Source organism: Salmo salar, chromosome 29 (genome assembly GCF_965601325.2).
Source record: "Salmo salar chromosome 29, fSalSal1, whole genome shotgun sequence".
In the NCBI taxonomy this organism is placed as follows: domain Eukaryota; kingdom Metazoa; phylum Chordata; class Actinopteri; order Salmoniformes; family Salmonidae; genus Salmo; species Salmo salar.
In genome coordinates, this window is record NC_138319.1 from 33,007,559 (window position 1) to 33,033,524 (window position 25,966).

General features: G+C 46.2%; 1 protein-coding gene and 1 long non-coding RNA gene across 2 annotated transcripts in view; both read left to right on the plus strand.

Moving 5' to 3' along the window:
• LOC106590600 (pleckstrin homology-like domain family B member 2) overlaps positions 1-22,454 on the plus strand; it is a 57,213-nt gene extending 34,759 nt beyond the window's left edge. Inside the window, exons 6-18 of the mRNA XM_045710809.2 lie at positions 427-597; positions 2,374-2,511; positions 7,488-7,643; positions 7,715-7,825; positions 7,974-8,063; positions 11,027-11,164; positions 11,336-11,432; positions 15,965-16,091; positions 20,500-20,590; positions 20,682-20,825; positions 20,968-21,187; positions 21,289-21,374; positions 22,189-22,454. Coding sequence (XP_045566765.2) covers positions 427-597; positions 2,374-2,511; positions 7,488-7,643; positions 7,715-7,825; positions 7,974-8,063; positions 11,027-11,164; positions 11,336-11,432; positions 15,965-16,091; positions 20,500-20,590; positions 20,682-20,825; positions 20,968-21,187; positions 21,289-21,374; positions 22,189-22,329 — 1,710 coding nt within the window. The 3' untranslated portion in view covers positions 22,330-22,454. The remainder of the gene's footprint in view (positions 1-426; positions 598-2,373; positions 2,512-7,487; positions 7,644-7,714; positions 7,826-7,973; positions 8,064-11,026; positions 11,165-11,335; positions 11,433-15,964; positions 16,092-20,499; positions 20,591-20,681; positions 20,826-20,967; positions 21,188-21,288; positions 21,375-22,188) is intronic.
• Positions 22,455-22,477: 23 nt separating this feature from the next.
• LOC145865801 (uncharacterized) lies at positions 22,478-25,966 on the plus strand. Its single transcript, XR_014383101.1, has 2 exons — positions 22,478-22,564; positions 24,935-25,966. It is a non-coding gene; the product is annotated as an uncharacterized LOC145865801 (long non-coding RNA).

A 25,966-nucleotide genomic window follows, 5' to 3' on the forward strand; every position in this document is an offset into this window, starting at 1 on the left:
ACAAGCTTTAGAGGTCAGGGTCGTTTGTTCTAGTGAATTGGTCTTCTATTTACCGTGTCAGAACCTGGAGGTGCTGGATACTGTATTTCAAGTTAGGTTTCTGTGCAGCTGTGAGAGTAGGTCACAGGAGATGTGTGTGTGGACAGCTAAATCCAACCAATGAAGCTATCACGTTAACACCTAGAACATGTCTATGACCACAGTGTTTTTTTTTAGCCCTTGTTCTGGACGACCTGTAGTGGGTGCAGGCTTTTGTTCCTGCTCAGCACTAACACGCATTATTCAACTAATTATCAAGATCTAGATCAACTGAATCAGGTTTGTTCTGGGCTGGGAACAGACAACAGCATCACCAATATCTCTCCAGGACCAGTGAATAAAGAACTTAGCATAGATTCCATTGTGAGAGTGTGATGTCATCTTTAGGCACTGGCAGAGGAGGGACGGCGGGGGGGCCCGGGGGGAGGAGAGGTCCGGGGGCGGCGGGGAAGGGTGACCCGTGTGGAGGAGGAGAGGATCCAGGTGCTCAACAACATGGACAAGCTGGAACAGAAGATCAAAGAACTGGATAACCAGATGGACGAATCACTCAGAGAAGTAAGGAGGGATGGGGGAGGGAGGGACAGAGATATAGGGGGAGGGAGAGAGGAAAGGAGGGAGGGAGAGATGTAGAGAAAAAGTTGGGTAGAAAGACAAATACTTACTGCCTCTCCACCCAGGTAGAGGTGGACAGACTCACTCCCTCTCTCTCCACCCAGGTGGAGGTGGACAGACTCACTCCCTCTCTCTCCACCCAGGTGGAGGTGGACAGACTCACTCCCTCTCTCTCCATCCAGGTAGAGGTGGACAGACTCACTCCCTCTCTCTCCATCCAGGTAGAGGTGGACAGACTCACTCCCTCTCTCTCCATCCAGGTGGAGGTGGACAGACTCACTCCCTCTCTCTCCACCCAGGTGGAGGTGGACAGACTCACTCCCTCTCTCTCCATCCAGGTGGAGGTGGACAGACTCACTCCCTCTCTCTCCATCCAGGTAGAGGTGGACAGACTCACTCCCTCCCTCTCTCTCCATCCATCCAGGTAGAGGTGGACAGACTCACTCCCTCCCTCTCTCTCCATCCATCCAGGTAGAGGTGGACAGACTCACTCCCTCCCTCTCTCTCCATCCATCCAGGTAGAGGTGGACAGACTCACTCCCTCCCTCTCTCTCCATCCATCCAGGTAGAGGTGGACAGACTCACTCCCTCCCTCTCTCTCCATCCATCCAGGTAGAGGTGGACAGACTCACTCCCTCCCTCTCTCTCCATCCATCCAGGTAGAGGTGGACAGACTCACTCCCTCCCTCTCTCTCCATCCATCCAGGTAGAGGTGGACAGACTCACTCCCTCCCTCTCTCTCCATCCATCCAGGTAGAGGTGGACAGACTCACTCCCTCCCTCTCTCTCCATCCATCCAGGTAGAGGTGGACAGACTCACTCCCTCCCTCTCTCTCCATCCATCCAGGTAGAGGTGGACAGACTCACTCCCTCCCTCTCTCTCCATCCATCCAGGTAGAGGTGGACAGACTCACTCCCTCCCTCTCTCTCCATCCATCCAGGTAGAGGTGGACAGACTCACTCCCTCCCTCTCTCTCCATCCATCCAGGTAGAGGTGGACAGACTCACTCCCTCCCTCTCTCTCCATCCATCCAGGTAGAGGTGGACAGACTCACTCCCTCCCTCTCTCTCCATCCATCCAGGTAGAGGTGGACAGACTCACTCCCTCCCTCTCTCTCCATCCATCCAGGTAGAGGTGGACAGACTCACTCCCTCCCTCTCTCTCCATCCATCCAGGTAGAGGTGGACAGACTCACTCCCTCCCTCTCTCTCCATCCATCCAGGTAGAGGTGGACAGACTCACTCCCTCCCTCTCTCTCCATCCATCCAGGTAGAGGTGGACAGACTCACCCCTCCCCTCTCTCCATCCAGGTAGAGGTGGACAGACTCACCCTCCCCTCTCTCCATCCAGGTAGAGGTGGACAGACTCACCCCTCCCCTCTCTCCATCCAGGTAGAGGTGGACAGACTCACTCCCTCCCCTCTCTCCATCCAGGTGGAGGTGGACAGACTCACCCCTCCCTCTCTCCATCCAGGTGGAGGTGGACAGACTCACTCCCCCTCTCTCTCCATCCAGGTGGAGGTGGACAGACTCACCCCTCCCCTCTCTCCATCCAGGTGGAGGTGGACAGACTCACTCCCTCTCTCCATCCAGGTGGAGGTGGACAGACTCACCCTCCCCTCTCTCCATCCAGGTGGAGGTGGACAGACTCACTCCCTCCCTCTCTCTCCATCCAGGTGGAGGTGGACAGACTCACTCCCTCCCTCTCTCTCCATCCAGGTGGAGGTGGAGGGTGCCCTGGTACAGGCGGAGCAGGAGGCGGAGCTAGCAGCTCTGCAGCAGGAGAGAGATGCTGTGGAGACACTCGACACCAAGATGGCCGACATGGAACAACAGGCACAGGACCAGAAGACTCAGGTGTGTGTCTGTAACACTGAGTCAACTGGGTTCACTAGGGGCAACTCAACATAAGGGAGGGAGAGAGAGAGAGAGACAATATGGGTGGGTGTGTACGTGCTGTTACATGAAGTTTGTAAGAGTTTGTGGTGTCATAAGCACTGTGTGCATGCAGTGGTGGAAAATGTACCCAATTGTCATTCTTGAGTAAAGCTACATTAATAGAAAAGTGAAAGTAACCCAGTAAAATACTACTTGAGTAAAACTCTAAAAGTATTTGGTTTTAAATATACAGTGAGGGGGGAAAAAGTATTTGATCCCCTGCTGATTTTGTACATTTGCCCACTGACAAAGAAATTATCAGTCTATAATTTTAATGGTAGGTTTATTTGAACAGTGAGAGACACAATAACAACAAAAAAATCCAGAAAAACACATGTCAAAAATGTTATAAATTGATTTGCATTTTAATGAGGGAAATAAGTATTTGACCCCCTCTCAATCAGAAAGATTTCTGGCTCCCAAGTGTCTTTTATACAGGTAACGAGCTGAGATTAGGAGCACACTCTTAAAGGGAGTGCTCCTAATCTCAGCTTGTTACCTGTATAAAAGACATCTGTCCACAGAAGCAATCAATCAATCAGATTCCAAACTCTCCACCATGGCCAAGACCAAAGAGCTCTCCAAGGATGTCAGGGACAAGATTGTAGACCTACACAAGGCTGGAATGGGCTACAAGACCATCGCCAAGCAGCTTGGTGAGAAGGTGACAACATTTGGTGCGATTATTCGCAAATGGAAGAAACTCAAAAGAACTGTCAATCTCCCTCGGCCTGGGGCTCCATGCAAGATCTCACCTCGTGGAGTTGCAATGATCATGAGAACGGTGAGGAATCAGCCCAGAACTACACGGGAGGATCTTGTCAATGATCTCAAGGCAGCTGGGACCATAGTCACCAAGAAAACAATTGGTAACACACTACGCCGTGAAGGACTGAAATCCTGCAGCGCCCGCAAGGTCCCCCTGCTCAAGAAAGCACATATACATGCCCATCTGAAGTTTGCCAATGAACATCTGAATGATTCAGAGGACAACTGGGTGAAAGTGTTGTGGTCAGATGAGACCAAAATGGAGCTCTTTGACATCAACTCAACTCGCCGTGTTTGGAGGAGGAGGAATGATGCCTATGACCCCAAGAACACCATCCCCACCATCAAACATGGAGGTGGAAACATTATTCTTTGGGGGTGTTTTTCTGCTAAGGGGACAGGACAACTTCACCACATAAAGGGACGATGGACGGGGCCATGTACCGTCAAATCTTGGGTGAGAACTTCCCTCCCTCAGCCAGGGCATTGAAAATGTGTATTCCAGCATGACAATGACCCAAAACACACGGCCAAGCCAACAAAGGAGTGGCTCAAGAAGAAGCACATTAAGGTCCTGGAGTGGCCTAGCCAGTCTCCAGACCTTAATCACATAGAAAATCTGTGGAGGGAGCTGAAGGTTCGAGTTGACAAACGTCAGCCTCGAAACCTTAATGACTTGGAGAAGATCTGCAAAGAGGAGTGGGACAAAAACCCTCCTGAGATGTGTGTAAACCTGGTGGCCAACTACAAGAAACGTCTGACCTCTGTGATTGCCAACAAGGGTTTTGCCACCAAGTACTAAGTCATGTTTTGCAGAAGGGTCAAATACTTATTTCCCTCATTAAAATGCAAATCAATTTATACAATTTTTGACATGTGTTTTTCTGGATTTGTTTGTTGTTATTCTGTCTCTCACTGTTCAAATAAAAATACCATTAAAATTATAGACTGATCATTTCTTTGTCAGTGGGCAAACGTACAAAATCAGCAGGGGATCAAATACTTTTTTCCCTCACTGTACTTAAGTATCAAAAGTAAATGTAATTGCTGAAATATACTTAAGTATAAATAATTTTAAATTCCTTACCAGACGGCACCATTTTCTATTTTTTTTTTTTTTTTACAGATATCCAGGGGCAAGCTTCAATACTCAGACATAATTTACAAACGAAGCATGTGTTTAGTGAATCCGCCAGATCAGAGGCAGTAGGGATGACCAGGGATGTTCTCTCTTGTGTGTGAATTAGACCATTTTGCTATCCTGCTAAGCATTCAACATTTACGGGGGTACTTTTGGGTGTCAGGAAAAATGTATGGAGTAAAAAGTACATAATTTTCTTTAGGAATGTAGTGAAGTAACAGTAAACATTGTCAAATATAAATAGTAAAGTACAGATAACCCAAAAAACTACTTAGGTAGTACTTTAAAGTATTTTTACTTAAGTACTTTACACCACTGTGTGCATGATATGGAATGTGAGCCACATATTGTCAAGCTAAACACATACATACAGTACATTGATTGGCTTGTGACTAGATGACTTGGTATGTGTAAATCCCTGTCATGCTGTCTCCGGTCCAAATATACAGCTGTTAATTCACAACAGGGTAATGTGGTTTGGTGAGAAGAATGCCCCTCTCCCCACAGGTGTGATTACTACCTCTGAGGGTTTAGAGCTTGAGGTAGTCACCTCATACACGTTCTTGGGAGTATGGCTAGACGGTACACTGTCCTTCTCTCAGCACATATCAAAGCTGCAGGCTGAAGTTAAATCTAGACTTGGTTTCCTCTATCGTAATCACTCCTCTTTCACCCCAGCTGCCAAACTAACCCTGATTCAGATCATCCTACCCATGCTAGATTACGGAGGTGTAATTTATAGATCGGTAGGTAAGGGTGCTCTCGAGCGGCTAGATGTTCTTTACCATTCGGCAATCAGATTTGCCACCAATGCTCCTTACAGGGCACATCACTGCACTCTATACTCCTCTGTAAACTGGTCATCTCTGTATACCTGTCGCAAGACCCACTGGTTGATGCTTATTTATAAAACCATCTTAGGCCTCACTCCCCCTATCTGAGATATCTACTGCAGCCCTCATCCTCCACATACAACACCCGTTCTGCCAGTCACATTCTGTTAAATGTCCCCAAAGCACACACATCCCTGGGTCGCTTGTCTTTTCAGTTCGCTGCAGCTAGCTAGCGACTGGAACGAGCTGCAACAAACACTCAAACTGGACAGTTTTATCTCAATCTCTTCATTCAAAGACACAATCATGGACACTCTTACTGACAGTTGTGGCTGCTTTGCGTGATGTATTGTTGTCTCTACCTTCTTGCCCTTTGTGCTGTTGTCTGTGCCCAATAATGTTTGTACCATGTTTTGTGTTGCCACCATGTTGTGTTGCTACCATGCTGTGTTGTCTTAGATCTCTCTTTATGTAGTGTTGTCTCTCTTGTCGTGATGTGTGTTTTGTCCTATATTTATACGTAATTTATTTAAAAAATATATATTTTTTAATCCCAGGCCCCCGTCCCCGCAGGAGGTCTTTTTCCTTTCGGTAGTCTGTCATTGTAAATAAGAATTTGTTCTTAACTGACTTGCCTAGTTAAATAAAGGTTAAATAAATAAAAAGGCTATAGTGTACTTCTCCCATGAACACTATATCCTGCTCTCTCCCTCTCTGTCCTGTGTGTTTGTACCTAGGCGTATGCACATGCTTGTCATTCATCCGTGGTTGTGTGTGTGTTCTTGTTGTCTATGTGTGTGCTTGTCGTTCGTCTGTGTGTGTTGTGTTTCCTCCACTGTGTGTGTGTGTGTGTGTGTGTCTACAGACTGAGAGGACTAGGGTAGAGCAGCTGTCTCAGGGTGGGTGTCTCTACAGACTGAGAGGACTAGGGTAGAGCGGCTGTCTCAGGGTGGGTGTCTCTACAGACTGAGAGGACTAGGGTAGAGCGGCTGTCTCAGGGTGGGTGTCTCTACAGACTGAGAGGACTAGGGTAGAGCGGCTGTCTCAGGGTGGGTGTCTCTACAGACTGAGAGGACTAGGGTAGAGCGGCTGTCTCAGGGTGGGTGTCTCTACAGACTGAGAGGACTAGGGTAGAGCGGCTGTCTCAGGGTGGGTGTCTCTACAGACTGAGAGGACTAGGGTAGAGCAGCTGTCTCAGGGTGGGTGTCTCTACAGACTGAGAGGACTAGGGTAGAGCAGCTGTCTCAGGGTGGGTGTCTACAGACTGAGAGGACTAGGGTAGAGCGGCTGTCTCAGGGTGGGTGCTCTACAGACTGAGAGGACTAGGGTAGAGCGGCTGTCTCAGGGTGGGTGTCTACAGACTGAGAGGACTAGGGTACAGCGGCTGTCTCAGGGTGGGTGTCTCTACAGACTGAGAGGACTAGGGTAGAGCGGCTGTCTCAGGGTGGGTGTCTCTACAGACTGAGAGGACTAGGGTAGAGCGGCTGTCTCAGGGTGGGTGTCTCTACAGACAGAGGACTAGGGTAGAGCAGCTGTCTCAGGGTGGGTGTCTACAGACTGAGAGGACTAGGGTAGAGCGGCTGTCTCAGGGTGGGTGTCTCTACAGACTGAGAGGACTAGGGTAGAGCGGCTGTCTCAGGGTGGGTGTCTCTACAGACTGAGAGGACTAGGGTAGAGCGGCTGTCTCAGGGTATGTGTGAGCTGGTTCAGTTTCTCACACACTTCCTGCTAAAATAAATGACTTCCGGTGACACACCACACACACACACACACCTGCTACTACCTCTTCACCCCTCCTTCTCCTCTAGCTCCTCCTCCTCTCATTTGCCTACAGGACTATCTCTACTTGTCTTCCTCACCCCTCCTCCTTCCTCTTCCTCCTCCATTTCCTCCTCTTCTCCTGTCAGTTTCAGGATGGGTCACATCATGTCCTTCAGCTCCACAGACTCTCAGCCTGCTGATGGGTAGTAGCTGGTATTTGATAGGATGAGGAAACATGGTTTATAGCATGTTGGGCGAGAGCATGCCTTGATTTGGTTGTGTGTGTGACTGAATACTCTCTCCCTCATGCACAAAATAGGGAGTAAACTGTGTACACATAGGGACAGCCAATATGTTACAACACAATCTGACAAAGTGTGTGTGTGTCTCAGGACTCTGAGGTGCTGGAGGCTGAGACAAAGTGTTTTAAGGACCTGGGTTTTCAGCAGATGGAGAGAGGGAGTCATCATGATGAGGAGAAGGAGACAAACACACAACACCTTCTCAGAGAGATCACTGACTACCAACTCAGCACTGTCACACGCAAGGTACGGTGGGTTTGTCTTAGAGTATGTGTGTGTTGAACTTTGTGTGTGTGTTAAACTGTGTGTGTTCCCAGGGGAGGCTGGTGACCCTGAAGAAGCAGGCGGACCTGATTACCCAGCAGGCTCAGCGAGAGAAGGATAGCTTTCTGAAGGAGAGGACCAACCTGCAGATGATGCTGCAGAGGGTATGAACGCATGGTGTGTGTGTGTACATTTGTGTGTGTTTAAAATGCAAGTAGGACTGAAATCAAAGTCTCTCTGTCTCTCTGTCTCTCTCTCTCTCTCTCTCTCTCTCTCTCTCTCTCTCTCTCTCTCTCTCTCTCTCTCTCTCAGGAGAAAGAGAACCATGCATCTCTGGAGAGGAAGTATGCTGACCTCACAGGTGGGCGGCACTTCCCTCTCAGTCCTATCAGTCTCAAGGAGGTATGTTTGACTGTTGCCTAGCAACCGTCTCCATTCCCGCCGATTCTCCCCCTCGCCTTACTGTCTCCTCTCTTTCCTCCTTCTCCTGTCACTTAGGATATGGCGTTGCTGGCTGATGTGTGTCGGTCTCCTAGCGACCAGTCCCGTGACCACGCCTCTTCCTCTCTTTCTTCTCTTATCCTTCCTGCTGGTCCTCTCATCCCTCCTTTCCTCTCTTGCCATAAAGAGTGCTAAGGTACCATGTCCTGCCTCCATCCTTGCCATTTTAAAGCTGAGATCCACGATAGGTGAAACAGGGCCACTGGCCAACCCAGGGCATTTGTTTTTGTTTTGAGGAAATGGGCAGCCAGCTTCGCGGTAAAAATAAATTGTATCTGCTATTCTATCCATTGAAATGATGTGCATGTCAGAGGGAAAGTTCTGGTATATCATGAGGTTTTAAGAAGCACTTTGTAGAGGCCATTTCAGAAACACTTCCTCCTTCTCGTCTTTCATTTATACGGTGATAATAACACATTGCACTGGTAACAAACAGGCCTGTTCCTATTGTTTATGTTTAGCATTCAATGTCAATGTGAAACTAATGGAAGATGTTTAACCTGCATAACAGTACAGCTCTGCCTTCACTAACAAAACTAACAACAAGTTTGAACATGGCTGAATCTCTCTCTCTCAATTTCTCTTTTTTTTCTCTTTCAATCTCCACCTCCTCACCTCTGTCTATCACCACTTTGTCCCCCTCTCATCTTCCCCTCTACCCTCTCATTCTCCCCCCCCCCCCCCCCCCCCCGTTTCCATGATGGTGTTTTCCAGGGCTATGTCACAGTCAGTGAGATCAATGAACTTTACTCTCAGCAGGGGGGGAACCCTAGTCCCACCCCTGTTCTGGCCAATCCCTCTCCTGATCCTGAGCATATCCCCTCCCTTGATGACATCACCCAAAAACCAGAGGATGATGAGGTGTGTGTGTGTGTGTGTTTGAGCGATGGTAGTTTGGAGGTGGATGACACTATTGCCTTTCTATTCATCTTGATTTATATTTTGTTCGCTGTAGGGCTGTCCCCGACAACAACAACAAAAAAGTTGTATGTTCTTGCGACCAATCGATTGGTCGAAATGTTTAAACGTGCACTTTTCAATATACAGTACCAGTGAAAAATTTGACACACCTACTCATTCCAGGATTTGTCTTTATTTTTACTATTCTCTACATTGTAGAATAATAGTGAAGACATCAAAACTATGAAATAACACATATGGAATCATGTAGTAACCAGAAAAGTGTTCTTCAAAGATTCTTCAAATTAACCACCCTTTGCTTTGATGACAGCTTTGCACGCTCTTGGCATTTTCTCAACCAGCTTCATGAGGTAGTCACCGGGAATGCATTTCAATTAACAGGTGTGCCTTGTTAAAAGATCATTTGTAGAATTTCCTTCCTTAATGTGATTGAGCCAATCAGATGTGTTGTGACAAGGTAGGGTTGGTATACAGAAGATAGCCCTATTTGGTAAAAGACCAAGTCCATATTATGGCAAGAACAGCTCAAATAAGCAAAGCGAAACGACAGTCCATCACTACTTTAAGACATGATGGTCAGTCAATCTGGAAAATTTCAAGAACTTTGAGCATTTCTTCAAGTGCAGTCGCAAAAACCATCATGCGCTATGATGAAACTCGCTCTCATGTGGACCGCCACAGGAAAGGAAGACCCAGAGTTACCTCTGCTGCAGAGGATAAGTTCATTAAAATAACTGCACCTCAGATTGCAGCCCAAATAAATGCTTCACAGAGTTCAAGTAACAGACACATCTCAACATCAACTGTTCAGAGGAGACTACGTGAATCAGGCCGTCATGGTCGAATTGCTGCAAAGAAACCACTACTAAAGGACACCAGTAAGAAGAAGAGACATGCTTGGGCCAAGAAACACGAGCAATGGACATTAGACCGGTGGAAATCTGTCCTTTGGTCTGATGAGTCCAAATTGGAGATTTTTGGTTCCAACCGCCGTGTCTTTGTGAGACGCAGAGTAGGTGAAATCATGATCTCTGCATGTGTGGTTCCCACCGTGAAGCATGGAGGAGGAGGTGTGATGGTGCTTTGCTGGTGACACTGTCTGTGATTTATTTAGAATTCAAGGCACACTTAACTAGCATGGCTACCACAGCATTCTGCAGCGATATGCCATCCCATCTGGTTTGCGCTTAGTGGGACTATCATTTGTTTTTCAACAGGACAATGACCAAGAAGGAGAGTGTTGGAGTGTTGCATCCGCATTGTTCTCAACACCAATATGCTGGTTAACTTACCTATTATGCACATAGCAACATGGTCTAGGAAAAGACACCAATTCAACAGCACACTGATGTGTTTCAGAACCGCGGACAGTGACCGCTATCAAACGTGGGAGAAGGAACATTTGTTATATAATAATATGATTTTAATTAGTGTTGAACCATTGTCCTGAACCATATAGAATTTCAGTAGCACTAGTCTCTTAGAGTGATGGACTGTTCCATCCCCTCTGCCTCCACAATGGATCAGTCCACTCAGATAGGAGCCAATCAGACAGGTGTCTTGTACACCGTGATATTTATTTGTTTTTGTAACTGCTCGACTAAGGAAATCTCTGTCGACCAACAGGTTATGGACCAAACATTTGACTAGTCGACTAAATCGGGTCAGCCCTAGTGCTCTTTCTCTGATGGTGTTCCTCTCATCCTCTTTAAGCTCTGTCGCCCCTCCTCTCCTGTTGACTGGCCTTCTTCCTCGCCCTGCCGTCCCCCTCTCACCAAAACCCCCTCTGTTCATTGGCCGGAGGACATGGCGACCTATCGTGACCCCTCCCTGACTCTCCTCCTCCTCTACCTGTAAATAATCACTGCCACAACAGGCAGGTAAAGGGTGTGTGTGTGTGTGTGTGTGTGTTGTGATTCTGAATATTGTATGTGCATGTTCAGCACTTCCGTTCGCTGGAGGAGAGGAAGAGGTTAGTGAAAGAAGGCGGGGCCCACCTGAGTGACACGTTACCCAGGAAGAAGACCACTGTCACCCCTCAGTTCAGCTGTGTTACACTGGGACACAGCATGTTTAACAAGGTACACACACACACACACACACACACACACACACACACACACACACAGTCTGTCACCCCTCAGTTCAGCTGTGTTACACTGGGACACAGCATGTTTAACAAGGTACACACACACACACACACACACACACACACCATCCCCTTTAATCTCCCTCTCGCTGGTCTTCCACAGTCCCAGCAGCCCCCGGTGCAGAGTTGTAGCTGTGTCAGTATTCTACCAAGGGCCATGTCTGTCTCCAGCAACACAGATACACGCCGTCTGCACAAGGGTGAGGCACACACACACACACAGTCTGTCACACCACCGGTGATCCTCTGGACTAGATACTGTACAGTAACACAGTTTACATTATAAGGCTTCAACACATAGGATGGATCCTCAGATTGTATGTCTGATGGGTGGATAGGAGCATGATTCTTTTTATTTGTTTGTGGAGTTAGTTGAGGAGAGGTAGAAGATGCTTTCTGCTGTTGTGAAGCATCCATTTATACAGTAGGTCCCAGTACCCAATGAATTTGTGTGTGTTGAGATTGAAGCCTGTCCTGTGGGCCAGGTGTATCTGGCCCTCTTGCCTTATGGTATCAGGGTTCCTGCGGAGGTGTGTGTGTGTGTGTGTGTGTGCGCGCGCCTATGTGTCGACTCGCCATCTCTCTGTGTGTGTGTGTGTGTGTGTGTGTGTGTGTGTGTGTGTGTGTGTGTGTGTGTGTGTGTGTGTGTGTGTGTGTTGTGTGTGTGTGTGTGTGTGTGTGTGTGTGTGTGTGTGTGTGTGTGTGTGTGTGTGTGTGTGTGTGTGTGTGTGTGTGTTTCCTGTACCCAACTCTAGAACTGTGGGGTGTGTTATTTCAGTCAGGGTGGAGGTCCACTGGTGTGTTATTCCTGTCAGGGTGGAGGTCCACTGGAGTGTTATTTCTGTCATAGTGACAGTCAGGGTGGAGGTCCACTGGTGTGTTATTCCTGTCAGGGTGGAGGTCCACTGGAGTGTTATTCCTGTTATAGTGACAGTCAGGGTGGAGGTCCACTGGTGTGTTATTCCTGTCATAGTGACAGTCAGGGTGGAGGTCCACTGGTGTGTTATTCCTGTCATAGTGACAGTCAGGGTGGAGGTCCACTGGAGTGTTTTTCCTGTCATAGTGACAGTCAGGGTGGAGGTCCACTGGAGTGTTATTCCTGTCATAGTGACAGTCAGGGTGGAGGTCCACTGGTGTGTTATTCCTGTCATAGTGACAGTCAGGGTGGAGGTCCACTGGTGTGTTATTCCTGTCATAGTGACAGTCTGGGGGGAGGTCCACTGGTGTGTTATTCCTGTCATAGTGACAGTCTGGGGGGAGGTCCACTGGTGTGTGTGGTCTGTGATTTTCTCCGGTTGGACTTGTTCACCTGCTGTGTTTTGTGGCCCATGAAATTGTGGCTTTATTTTTTTGGACCATATAGTAGGAAGTTTACATACACCGTAGCCAAATACATTTAAACTCTGTTTTTCACAATTCCTGACATTTAATCCTAGTAAAAATTCCCTGTCTTAGGTGTGTTAGGATCACCACTTTATTTTAAGAATATGAAATGTCAGAATAATAGTGTAGAGAGTGATTTATTTCAGCTTTTATTTCTTTCATCACATTCCCAGTGGGTCAGAAGTTTACACATACATTACATACATCAATTAGAATTTGGTAGCATTGCCTTTAAATTCTTTAACTTGGGTCAAATATTTCGGGTACCCTTCCACAAGCTTCCCACAATAAGTTGGGTGAATTTTGGCTCATTCCTCCTGACAGAGCTTGTGTAACTGAGTCAGGTTTGTAGGCCTCCTTGCTTACACACGCTTTTTCAGTTCTGCCTACAAATTTTCTATAGGATTGAGGTCTTGAGATATTGCTTCAATATATTCACATTATTTTCCTACCTCATGATGCCATATATTTTGTGAAGTGCACCAGTCCCTCCTGCAGCAAAGCACCCCCACACCATGACGCTGCCACCCCTGTGCTTCACAGTTGGGATGGGGTTCTTCGGCTTGCAAGCCCTTTTTCCTCCAAACATAACCATGGTCATTATTGCCAAACAGTTATATTTTTGTTTCATCAGACCAAAGGACATTTCTCCAAAAAGTACGATCTTTGTCCCCATGTGCAGTTGCAAACCGTAGTCTGGCTTTTTTATGGCAGTTTTGGAGCAGTGGCTTCTTCCTTGTTGAGCAGCCTTTCAGGTTATGTCGATATAGGACTCGTTTTACTGTGGATATACACTGCTCAAAAAAATAAAGGGAACCCTAAAATAACACATCCTAGATCTGAATGAATGAAATAATCTTATGAAATACTTTTTTCTTTACATAGTTGAATGTGCTGACAACAAAATCACACAAAAATAATCAATGGAAATCCAATTTATCAACCCATGGAGGTCTGGATTTGGAGTCACACTCAAAATTAAAGTGAAAAACCACACTACAGTCTCATCCAACTTTGATGTAATGTCCTTAAAACAAGTCAAAATGAGGCTCAGTAGTGTGTGTGGCCTCCACGTGCCTGTATGACATCCCTACAACGCCTGGGCATGGTCCTGATGAGGTGGCGGATGGTCTCCTGAGGGATCTCCTCCCAGACCTGGACTAAAGCATCCGCCAACTCCTGGACAGTCTGTGGTGCAACGTGGCTTTGGTGGATGGAGCGAGACATGATGTCCCAGATGTGCTCAATTGGATTCAGGTCTGGGGAACGGGCGGGCCAGTCCATAGCATCAATGCCTTCCTCTTGCAGGAACTGCTGACACACTCCAGCCACATGAGGTCTAGCATTGTCTTGTATTAGGAGGAACCCAGGGCCAACCGCACCAGCATATGGTCTCACAAGGGGTCTGAGGATCTCATCTCGGTACCTAATGGCAGTCAGGCTACCTCTGGCGAGCACATGGAGGGCTGTGCAGCCCCACAAAGAAATGCCACCCCACACCATGACTGACCCACCGCCAAACCGGTCATGCTGGAGGATGTTGCAGGCAGCAGAAAGTTCTCCACGGCGTCTCCAGACTCTGTCACGTCTGTCACATGTGCTCAGTGTGAACCTGCTTTCATCTGTGAAGAGCACACGGTGCCAGTGGTGAATTTGCCAATCTTGGTGTTCTCTGGCAAATGCCAAATGTCCTGCACGGTGTTGGACTGTAAGCACAACCCCCACCTGTGGACGTCGGGCCCTCATACCACTCTCATGGAGTCTGTTTCTGACCGTTTTGCAGACACATGCACATTTGTGGCCTGCTGGAGGTCATTTTGCAGGGCTCTGGCAGTGCTCCTCCTGCTCCTCCTTGCACAAAGGCGGAGGTAGCGGTCCTGCTGCTGGGTTGTTGCCCTCCTACGGCCTCCTCCACGTCTCCTGATGTACTGGCCTGTCTCCTGGTAGCGCCTCCATGCTCTGGACACTACGCTGACAGATACAGCAAACCTTCTTGCCACAGCTCGCATTGATGTGCCATCCTGGATGAGCTGCACTACCTGAGCCACTTGTGTGGGTTGTAGACTCCGTCTCATGCTACCACTAGAGTGAAAGCACCGCCAGCATTCAAAAGTGACCAAAACATCAGCCAGGAAGCATAGGAACTGAGAAGTGGTCTGTGGTCACCACCTGCAGAACCACTCCTTTATTGGGGGTGTCTTGCTTATTGCCTATAATTTCCACCTGTTGTCTATTCCATTTGCACAACAGCATGTGAAATGTATTGTCAATCAGTGTTGCTTCCTAAGTGGACAGTTTGATTTCACAGAAGTGTGATTGACTTGGAGTTACATTGTGTTGTTTAAGTGTTCCCTTTATTTTTTTGAGCAGTGTAGATACTTTTGTATCTGTTTCCTCCAGCATCTTCACAAGATCCTTTGCTGTTGTTCTGGGATTGATTTGCACTTTTCACAACAAAGTAAGTTAATCTCTAGGAGACAGAAAACGTCTCCTTCCTGAGCGGTATGACGGCTGCGTAGTAGTCCAATGGTGTTTATACTTGTGTACTATTGTTTGTACAGATGAATGTGGTACCTTCAGGCGTTCGGAAATTGCTCCCAAGATGAACCAGACTTGTGGAGGTCTACAATCTTTTTCTGAGGTCTTGGCTGATTTTATTTTGATTTTCCCATGATGTCAAGCAAAGAGGCACTGAGTTTGAAGACAGGCCTTGAAATACATCCACAGGTACACCTCCAATTGACTCAAATGGTATCAATTAGCCCATCAGAAGCTTCTAAAGCCATGACATCATTTTCTGGAATTTTCCAAGCTGTTTAAAGGCACAGTCAACTTAGTGTATGTAAACTTCTGACCCACTGGAATTGTGATACAGTGAAAAATAAGTGAAATAATCTGTCTGTAAACAATTGTTCGAAAAATGACTTGTCATGCACAAAGTAGATGTCCTAACCGACTTGCCAAAACTATAGTTTGTTAACAAGAAATTTGTGGAGTGGTTGAAAATCGAGTTTTACTTGACTCCAACCTAAGTGTACGTAAACTTTGACTTTGTTATGAGGAACTTTCGGTTGTGTTTTTTTTTTTTTTACCGGTTTAACCGTGGCTGGTCTGTGTGATCAGAGGGAGGTGCAGCGGTCTGTAGCGTCCAGTCAGACTGTGGCCCCTGAGACGGGGAGCGGTCATGGAGAACAGGGCTCAGCGCATGGAGGGTCAAACACAGATAACTGATTTTTACACATGAATTAACATAGGTAATAAACGCTGTACCTATGGAGATCTCTCTCTTTCTCTCACTATACTGTCCGTCTCTCACTTTCTCACCCTGGGTGGTCTTGTTGTGGTCCAGGTCAGGCCACCCGGTCCAACCTGTACCTGGACAGTGACAACGGCCAGGCCTACGACACCATGAGCATGGACAGCTTGGACTCCATGGACACCAGCATCTCTGTCTGCTCACCTGACAATGTCTCCTGGTAGGTGTGTGTGTGTGTGTGTGTGTGTGTGAGAGACAGAGAGGGAGGATACATAAAGACATTTTATTTAAAGTGTCCATCTTCACCGTTAAGTGAATGGTGAAAAAAAAAAAACCATTCTTCACATTAGCAGTCCCTGTCCAATCGTTGTCTGTTGAAGCCTATAGGACTGAGGAAGGGGAGAGAGAGACTAACACATGGTCATATTAACAGTATTTTACTTTACATCTAGCCTACTTTTGGTCAGCTACACTGAACAAAAATATAAATGCAACATGTAAAGTGTTGGTCCCATGTTTCATGACTTGAAATAAAAGATCCCCGATATTTTCCATACTCACAAAAAGCTTATTTCTCTCAAGTTTTGTGCACAAATTTGTTTACATCCCTGTTAGTGAGTATTTCTCCTTTGACAAGATAATCCATCAGGTGTGGCATATCAAGAAGCTGTTTAAACGGCCTGGTCATTACACAGGTGCACCTTGTGCTGGGGACAAAAAAGGTCACCCTAAAATGTGCAGATTTATCACACAACACAATGCCACAGATGTCTCATTGGGATGTTGACTGCAGGAATGTCCACCAGAGCTGTTGCCAGAGAATCTAATGTTCATTTCTCTCTCATAAGATAATTTGTCAGTAGATGTAACTGGTCTCAGAACCGCAGACCACATGTATGGCGTCGTGTGGGCCAGCAGTTTGCTGATGTCACCTCTGGTTATGGTATGGGCAGGCATAAGCTACGGACAATGAACACAATTGACTTTTTAATCAATTTGAATCCACAGAAATACTCTGAGATCTTGAGGACTATTGTGAGGCCCATTTTGTTTTTGAGGTATCTGTGACCATCAGATGCATATCTATATTATCAATCATGTGAAATCCATAGATTAGGGCCTATTTTACTAATTTCTTCATATGAACAGTAAGTCAGTGAAACCTTTTGAAATTGTTGCATGCTGCATTTCTATTTTATTCAGTATAATAGCCTAACAACTGATCAAGCAACAAATGTAAGATCTATATGAAGTCAGTTTATCATTTCATATCATGTGGAACATTGAGTGCTGGAGCTTTTCGGGAATATGAATGTATTGTGAGACTGTGCGTGTTTGTATTAGGGCTAATGTAGAAAGTGTGTATGTAAGCCGACCCATAGCTCTCCCACCATACAGGCCCCCTTCTCGGGAGGATTGGGAGGTTACAAGTGGGGATAGCCAGCTAGTGGAGGTAGATTTGGGGTTCAGACCCCCTTTGTAAAATCATGTGTTCTGCATGTAGAGCCCTCTCTCTAACTCTAACTCTCTCTCTCTCGCTCTGTCTGTGTGTGTATTTGTATATATTATGGATCCCCATTTAGTTCCTGCCAAAGCAGCAGCTACTCTTCCTGGGGTCCAGCAAAATTAAGGCAGTTTATACCATTTTTCAAAACATTACAATATATTCACAGATTTCACAACACATTAAGTGTGTTCCCTCAGGCCCCTACTCTACTACCACATATCTACAACACACAATCCATGTGTACCTGTGTGTTTCTAGTGCGTATGTTGTCATGTGTTTGTATGTATGTGTCTGTGTCTATGTTTGTGTTGCTTCACAGTCCCCGCTGTTCCATAAAGTGTATTTTATCTGTTTTTTAAATCTAATTGTATTGCTTGCATCAGTTACCTGATGTGGAATAGAGTTCCGTGTAGTCATGGCTCTATGTAGTACTGTGTGCCTCCCATAGTCTGTTCTGGACTTGGGGACTGTGAAGAGACCTCTGGTAGCATGTCTTGTGGGGTATACATGGGTGTCTGAGCAGTGCACCAGTACTTCAGACAGACAGCTCGGTGCATTCAACATGTCAATACCTCTCATAAATACAAGCAGTGATAAAGTCAATCTCTCCTCCACTTTCAACCAAGAGAGATTGACATGCATATTATTGTTAGCTCTCTGTGTACATCTAAGGGCCAGCCGTGCTGCCCTGTTCTGAACCAATTTTCCTAAGTCCCTCTTTGTGGCACCTGACCACACAACTGAACAGTAGTCCAGGTGTGATAAAACTAGAGCCGGTAGGACCTGCCTTGTTGATAGTGTTGTTAAGAAGGCAGAGCAACGCTTTATTATGGACAGACTTCTCCCCATTTTAGCTACTGTTGTATCAATATGTTTTGACCATGACAGTTTTACAATCCAGGGTTAATCCAAGCAGTTTAGTCTCCTCAATGTATTATGGTAGAGCTTAAGGAGAGAGGGATGGAGGGAAGCGGTGTAGTTAGTGAATGTACTGAAGGATTATCGTAGAGATTAAGGAGGGATGAGGGAATGAAGGAGTATGGGAGAGATTATGGAGAGAGGGATGAGGGAATGAAGGAGTATGGGAGAGATTATGGAGAGAGGGATGGAGGGAATGAAGGAGTATGGGAGAGATTATGGAGAGAGGGATGCGGGAATGAAGGAGTATGGGAGAGATTATGGAGAGAGGGATGGAGGGAATGAAGGATTATGGTAGAGATTAAGGAGAGAGGGATGGAGGGAAGCGGTGTAGTTAGTGAGTGGACAGTCAGTCAGAAATGAAAAGCAGCAGACTGTACTGAGACACACACATGTCCAGGCTGGTTCTAATGTGTTCCAGCAGTTTTATTGACGTGTGTGTGTGTGTGTGTGTGTGTGTGTGTGTGTGTGTGTGTGTGTGTGTGTGTGTGTGTGTGTGTGCACGCTTTGCCTTCAGAAAGTATTCATACCCCTTGATTTATTTCACATTATGTTGTGTTACAGCCTGAATTCAAAATAGATCAAACAATATATATTAAATAAAACATATACACACTATACCCCATAATGACAAAGTGAAAACCTGTTTTTGGAAATTTTTGAAAATAAAATACTCATACCCCAGAGTCAATACATGTGAGAATCACTTTTGGCAGCGATTACAGCTGTGAGTCTTTCTAGGTAAATCTCCAAGAGATTTGCACACCTGGATTGTGCAACATTTGCCCCTTATTCTTAAAAAAATTGTCTAATTGGTTGTTGATCATGGCTAGACAACCATTTTCAGGTCTTGACATAGATTTTCAAACCGGTTTGTCACAACTGTAACTCAGACACTCAGGAACATTCACTGTCTTCTTGGTAAGCAACTCCAATGTAGATTTGGCCTTGTGTTTTAGGTTATTGTCCTGCTGAAAGGTGAATTCATCTCCCAGTGTCTGGTTGAAAGCTGACTGAACCAGTTCTTCCTCTAGAATTTTGCTTATGCTTAGCTGCATTCCATTTCTTTATTTATCCTGAAAAACTCCCCAGTCCTTAAACGATTACAAGCATACCCATAACATGATGCAGCCACCACTATGCTTGAAAATATGGAGAGTGGTACTCAGTAATGTGTTGTAGTGGATTTGCCCCAAACATAACACTTTGTATTCAGGACAAAAAGTTAATTGCTTTGCTGCATTTTTTGCAGTATTACTTTAGTTCCTTGTTGCAAACAGGATGCATGTTTTGAAATATTTGTATTCTGTACAGGCTTCCTTCTTTTCACTCTCTCATTTAGGTTAGTATTGTGGAGTAACTACAATGTTGTTGATCCATCCTCAGTTTTCTCCTATCACAGCCATTATGGGATATTCAATGTCTGCTTTAAGAAAACACTAGTATTGCACACAGTGTGAGTCCATGCAACTTATTATGTGACTTGTTGTACTCCTGAACTTATTTAGGCTTAGTGGTTGAATACATTTCAGATTTTTAATTTCTAATTCATTTGTACAACTTTTGAAAAACATAATTCCACTTTGACATTATGGGGTATTGTGTGTAGGTAGGCCAGTGACACTATCTCAATCCATTTTAAATTCAGGCTGTAACGCAACAAAATGTGGAAAAGGTCAGGGGTGTGAATACTTTTTGAAGGCTCTGTATGTCTTTGTGTGTGTGTTCCATGGGAAGAACAAGTCTTGTGTTGCATCGTTCCCAGACGGTAGAATGTCTTTGTGTGTGTGTGTGTGTGTGTGTGTGTGTTCCATGGGAAGAACAAGTCTTGTGTTGCATCGTTCCCAGACGGTAGAATGTCTTTGTGTGTGTGTTCCATGGGAAGAACAAGTCTTGTGTTGCATCGTTCCCAGACGGTAGAATGTCTTTGTGTGTGTGTTCCATGGGAAGAACAAGTCTTGTGTTGCATCGTTCCCAGACGGTAGAATGTCTTTGTGTGTGTGTGTGTGTGTGTGTGTGTGTTCCATGGGAAGAACAAGTCTTGTGTTGCATCGTTCCCAGACGGTAGAATGTCTTTGTGTGTGTGTGTGTGTGTGTGTGTGTGTGTGTGTGTGTGTGTGTGTGTGTGTGTGTGTTCCATGGGAAGAACAAGTCTCGTGTTGCATCGTTCCCAGACGGTAGAATGTGTTTGTGTGTGTTGCAGTGCCAGCACGTCTCATGTGACCAGACTGGAGGAGATGGAGCATCTACTGAGACAGGCCCAGGAAGAGAAGAACCGCCTCATAGAACACAAGGTCACACACACACACACACACACACACACACACACACACACACACACACAGAACTCCAAGATGTGTAAAGTGTGTGTTGTGTCTGGTGCAGGAGCAAGAGATGGAGTCGCGCAAACAGGCTCTGGAGGAGGAGAGGAGGAGGGAGCATCTGGAGAAACGACTGCAGGAAGAGACCAACAGACGACAGAAACTCATTGATAGGGAGGTGAAACTACGGGAGAAACAGAGAGCACAGGTAAGGGAGAGAGAGAGAGAGACAGAAAAAGAGTGGGAGCGAGCAAAATAAAATTATATTCAAAAGTCAAGAGAAAACAATAGCTCTCCAGGATTATAGGGTTGGTGACCATTTGGGTAACCTTTAACCCCTGTCCCCATAGTCCCGTCCTCTGACGCGCTACCTGCCGGTGCGTAAGGATGATTTTGACCTGAGGGCCCATATAGAGTCAGCTGGCCACAGCGCTGACACGTGTTTCCACCTGTCGCTCACGGAGAAGATTTGTCGAGGATTCCTGGTCAAGATGGGGAGAAAAATCAAGACCTGGAAGAAACGCTGGTTCGTCTTCGACCGCAACCGACGAACACTCTCCTATTTCTCAGGTGAACACTGGATGGTGACCGTGGAGTGTCAATAACTCACACTTTTCTGATGTGTGTGTTAACAACAACTCTGATGTGTGTGTGTTTTGTATGTGCTGCAGACAAGCACGAGGCCAAGCTGAAAGGTGTAATCTATTTTCAAGCCATAGAAGAAGTTTACTACGACCACTTAAAGAAGGCACACAAGGTACATGTTGCTCTGATAGTGAGTCTATTTCTGATCTAGGTCGGCCTTTTCAAAATGGTTAAACTTTCTCTCTCGCCTTACTCTTCCCCTCCTTCCGTGCCCCTCTCTCCCCCCTGCAGAGTCCTAACCCCTGCCCCTCTCTCTCTCCAGAGTCCTAACCCCTGCCCCTCTCTCTCTCTCCAGAGTCCTAACCCCTGCCCCTCTCTCTCTCTCCAGAGTCCTAACCCCTGCCCCTCTCTCTCTCTCCAGAGTCCTAACCCCTGCCCCTCTCTCTCTCTCCAGAGTCCTAACCCCTGCCCCTCTCTCTCTCTCCAGAGTCCTAACCCCTGCCCCTCTCTCTCTCTCCAGAGTCCTAACCCCTGCCCCTCTCTCTCTCTCCAGAGTCCTAACCCCTGCCCCTCTCTCTCTCTCCAGAGTCCTAACCCCTGCCCCTCTCTCTCTCTCCAGAGTCCTAACCCCTGCCCCTCTCTCTCTCTCTCTCTCCAGAGTCCTAACCCCTGCCCCTCTCTCTCTCTCTCTCCAGAGTCCTAACCCCTGCCCCTCTCTCTCTCTCTCTCTCTCTTTCTCTCTCTCTCTCTCCAGAGTCCTAACCCCTGCCCCTCTCTCTCTCTCTCTTTCTCTCTCTCTCTCTCCAGAGTCCTAACCCCTGCCCCTCTCTCTCTCTCTCTCCAGAGTCCTAACCCCTGCCCCTCTCTCTCTCTCTCTCTCTCTCTCTCTCTCTCTCTCTCTCTCTCTCTCTCTCTCTCTCTCTCTCTCTCTCTCTCTCTCTCTCTCTCCAGAGTCCTAACCCCTGCCCCTCTCTCTCTCTCTCCAGAGTCCTAACCCGTGTCTGACGTTCAGTGTGAAGACTCATGATAGGATCTACTACATGCTGGCCCCCTCTCCTGAGGCCATGAGGATCTGGATAGACGTTATCGTCACTGGGGCCGAGGGATACACTCAGTTCATGGTGTAGAAATGGGTTTCTCAAACTCGGTCCTCGGGACAGCAAAGGATGCACGTTTTGTTTTTTGCCCTCGTACTACACAGCTGATTCAAATAATAAACAAATCATTAAGCTTTGAATCAGCTGTGTAGTGTTAGGGCAAAAAACAAAACGTGCATCCTTTGCTGTCCCGAGGACCGAGTTTGAGAAACGCTGGTGTGATGTAGCCAGGGCGGAGGGACACACTCAGTTAATGGTGTAGAAGGTGTGATGCGGCCAGGGGACACACTCAGTTTTTCCCAATTGCTAAAACAATTTTTCAAACTAGGCTGGTTTTATCAGAATACTTAACACAAAACCACACACCCAAACTGCAAAATACCTCATATATCCTGCAAAATGAAGCACTGCAACCAAAACTACATATCAAAATCAAACGTTTGCACGAAATGGCACACACTTCATTCATATTACCAGATTTTTGTCTAACCAACTACACACTGTTGGGCATAATGAAAAGCACTCATCTTTAGTATGCTTTGCCATAATACTAAAATAGTTCAAATTGTAGAAAATTCTTCAGATGCGCAGAAATATTTGCAGATACACACACATGCTGTTGAAACATTTTATTTTTCACCAAACAAGTCAGTGCAACATATGCACAGCAGATATATTTACATTGGACTGAACAAAAATATGCTCCCAAAAAAACAGTAAACTGAAAAAATATATAGAAGATAAAGAGACAAGAAAAATAATTAGGCAGCATCTTGCCGCACAGCTGGATCTGGCCACATCGCCTCGTCCACATCACAGGCAATATCTTCCCTTGCCAGACATCGAGTGAAGAAGTGCATTGAGTGCCTTATCCATCCCTGAATCGCATCCACATCAATCTCATCACATGCCTCTTCCATAGCCTGCACAAGAGGCATGCGTACAAAGGGCTGCCGGTCGTATACCTTCCACCGCCATGCCGAAAATAAGTCTTCTATGGGGTTCAGAAATGGTGAGTATGGTGGGAGGTATTGCACGAGAAATGGTGGGTGGTCAGCAAACCAGTTTTGGACTGGGGCTGCACGATGAAAGCTCACGTTGTCCCATACTACAACGTACCGGGTTCTTTGATGGTCTGCATCATTCATACGCTCTGGTGGTATGAGAATGTTGTGGAGTCTGTCCAGAAATGGGAGAATATGGGCTGTGTTGTATGGTCCAAGGTTGTCATGACGGTGGAGGACACCATGCGTATTGGAGATGGCAGCGCACATTGTGATGTTCCCACCACGTTGGCTAGGAACATCTAGAATGGCTCTGTGGCCAATGACGTTTCTCCCCCTTCTTCTGGTCTTTGCTCGGTTGAACCCAGCCTCATCTATAAAGATGAATTCGTGGGATTGCATGAGCATCCATTTCCAGTACTCCCTGAAAACAAAGAACAAAAGCAGTCAATATGGTGTTATCCAGTACACTGGGAAACAATGTTGCGTGTAGTGTACTGCAGTCAATATTGTACTTACATCCACATATGCTCGTCTGACCTCTTTGTTTCTTTGAGAGTTTCTCTCAAACGGCACCTTATAAAGTTGTTTCATTCGGATTTGGTTTCGTTTGAGAACGCGAGCCAATGTGGACAGACTGACTCGTTGAATGTTGTGTTGTCTTGGGTGATGTGGCTTTGAATTTCTCGTAATCTGATTTCCTTATTTTCCAAAACCAAGTTTACAATGGCAGCTTCCTGTACCCCGGTGAACATTTGGCCCCTTCCTCCACCATGGTTGCGTCTCTCAGTCCTTTAGAAAAACAAAAAAAATATATATAGGGCTTGGACAATGCAGCCTAAAGATATTTCCCCCACAGTAGAGTCAATTCTATAGGAAATTTGTGCAGTTAGTGTATGACATCAGCCATTCATGAAGTAAACAGGTGTCACCCAACTGATACACTATGACATGGGGTGTACTACATAGTGTGAAAGACATTTTGGTTCCATACCTGTACTCCAGTCTAAATGTCCGGATGACACAGGCGACAGTAAAACGGCTGAAGTTGAGCTGCAGTCTCTGTCCAGCCTCTCGCATTGTCAGCCCATGGTTGATGACATGATCAACTAAGGTTGCTCTGATTTCATTTGAAAGTTGTCTTCTTTGGCCATGAACTCCTCTACCAGCTCTAACCCTACCTCTCACTCTTCCTCCCCCTCTCATTCTCACCCTCTCTCTTCCTTTTCCTCTCTCTGCAACGGCTTCCATTGTTGTTGTAAAACAAAAGGTGCTCACCTGTGGTCTTTTCATAGTGCTTACTTCCTGATTGAAGTGGTAACAATTTAACCATTGAGGTGTTTGGCCAGGTGGCACATGTATTGGCCAATTAGCTCATGTAGTGTCATTTTGAATGGCAGTGTTTTGAAATAGCAAACATGTGACTTTGTCAGATTGTGTCTTATGCAGAGAACCGTGTGCAGTACATTTAAAAAGTGCCATTTTGAATTGCAAAATGTGTGTAAAGCAGAAAATGTGTTTAGACTTTTGGAGACTTGAGAAGAGGTTTTGCTCTCTGTGTGTCAGTTTAAATTGTGCTGTGCATGTCATTTTAGTGTGTTAGCAATTGGAAAAAACTAATGGTGTAGAAGGTGTGATGCGGCCAGGGTGGAGGGACACACTCAGTTAATGGTGTAGAAGGTGTGATGCGGCCAGGGCGGATGGACACACTCAGTTAATGGTGTAGAAGGTGTGATGCTGCCAGGGCGGAGGGACACACTCAGTTAATGGTGTAGAAGGTGTGATGCGGCCAGGGCGGAGGGACACACTCAGTTAATGGTGTAGAAGGTGTGATGCGGCCAGGGTGGAGGGACACACTCAGTTAATGGTGTAGAAGGTGTGATGCTGCCAGGGCGGAGGGACACACTCAGTTAATGGTGTAGAAGGTGTGATGCTGCCAGGGCGGAGGGACACATCCAGTTGAAGCTGTAAAGAGTGGCGCTTCGGCCAGAGTGGAAGGATACGACCAGCGTGCGGTTCCGGCGCCAGGACTAGATCCTCTCTTTTCTCTGTGACTCAAATGGACGGTTGTTCTTATTTCTGTATTTTATTATTTTTTTAAACTTTTTTCTAAGGAAGAATTCTCCAACAGCTGCATTAATTCTCACCGGTAACTCTACTGGGATTGGCCAGTGTTTTTACGCATCATTATGTTGACAAAGTGATTGGTTGTTGATTAACTAGTAATGTACATAGCAACCACAGGAGGTTGGTGACATTATGAGCCGTCCTCACCTCAGCAGTCTTCGCCGATAGCAACATGATGTGCTGTAGTAAACAAGCAAAACAACAGTCATTAAACTTCCTGGTTGCATAGGGTTCAAGTTACTGATGTTTACTCAGCCTTTATGTCCTTTGTTGTGTCCTCCAGTGTAGCCAGAGGTCAAATCATCTCTGCATGCGAGTATCTGGGGTCTGGCTAGCCAGGGGTTGATGCGGTATTGGGCGTTAATGTGCTTTTTAACCATTCAAAAAAATATATATACACATTTGAATGATATCATTGTTTGATTTTATCATCATATTGTATTTATATGCTATCAATATGCTATTGATTATCAATCCATGTATCTTTATTTTTGCATACAGAAAAATAAAGCAAGAACATATTGTGCCTTGAAAAA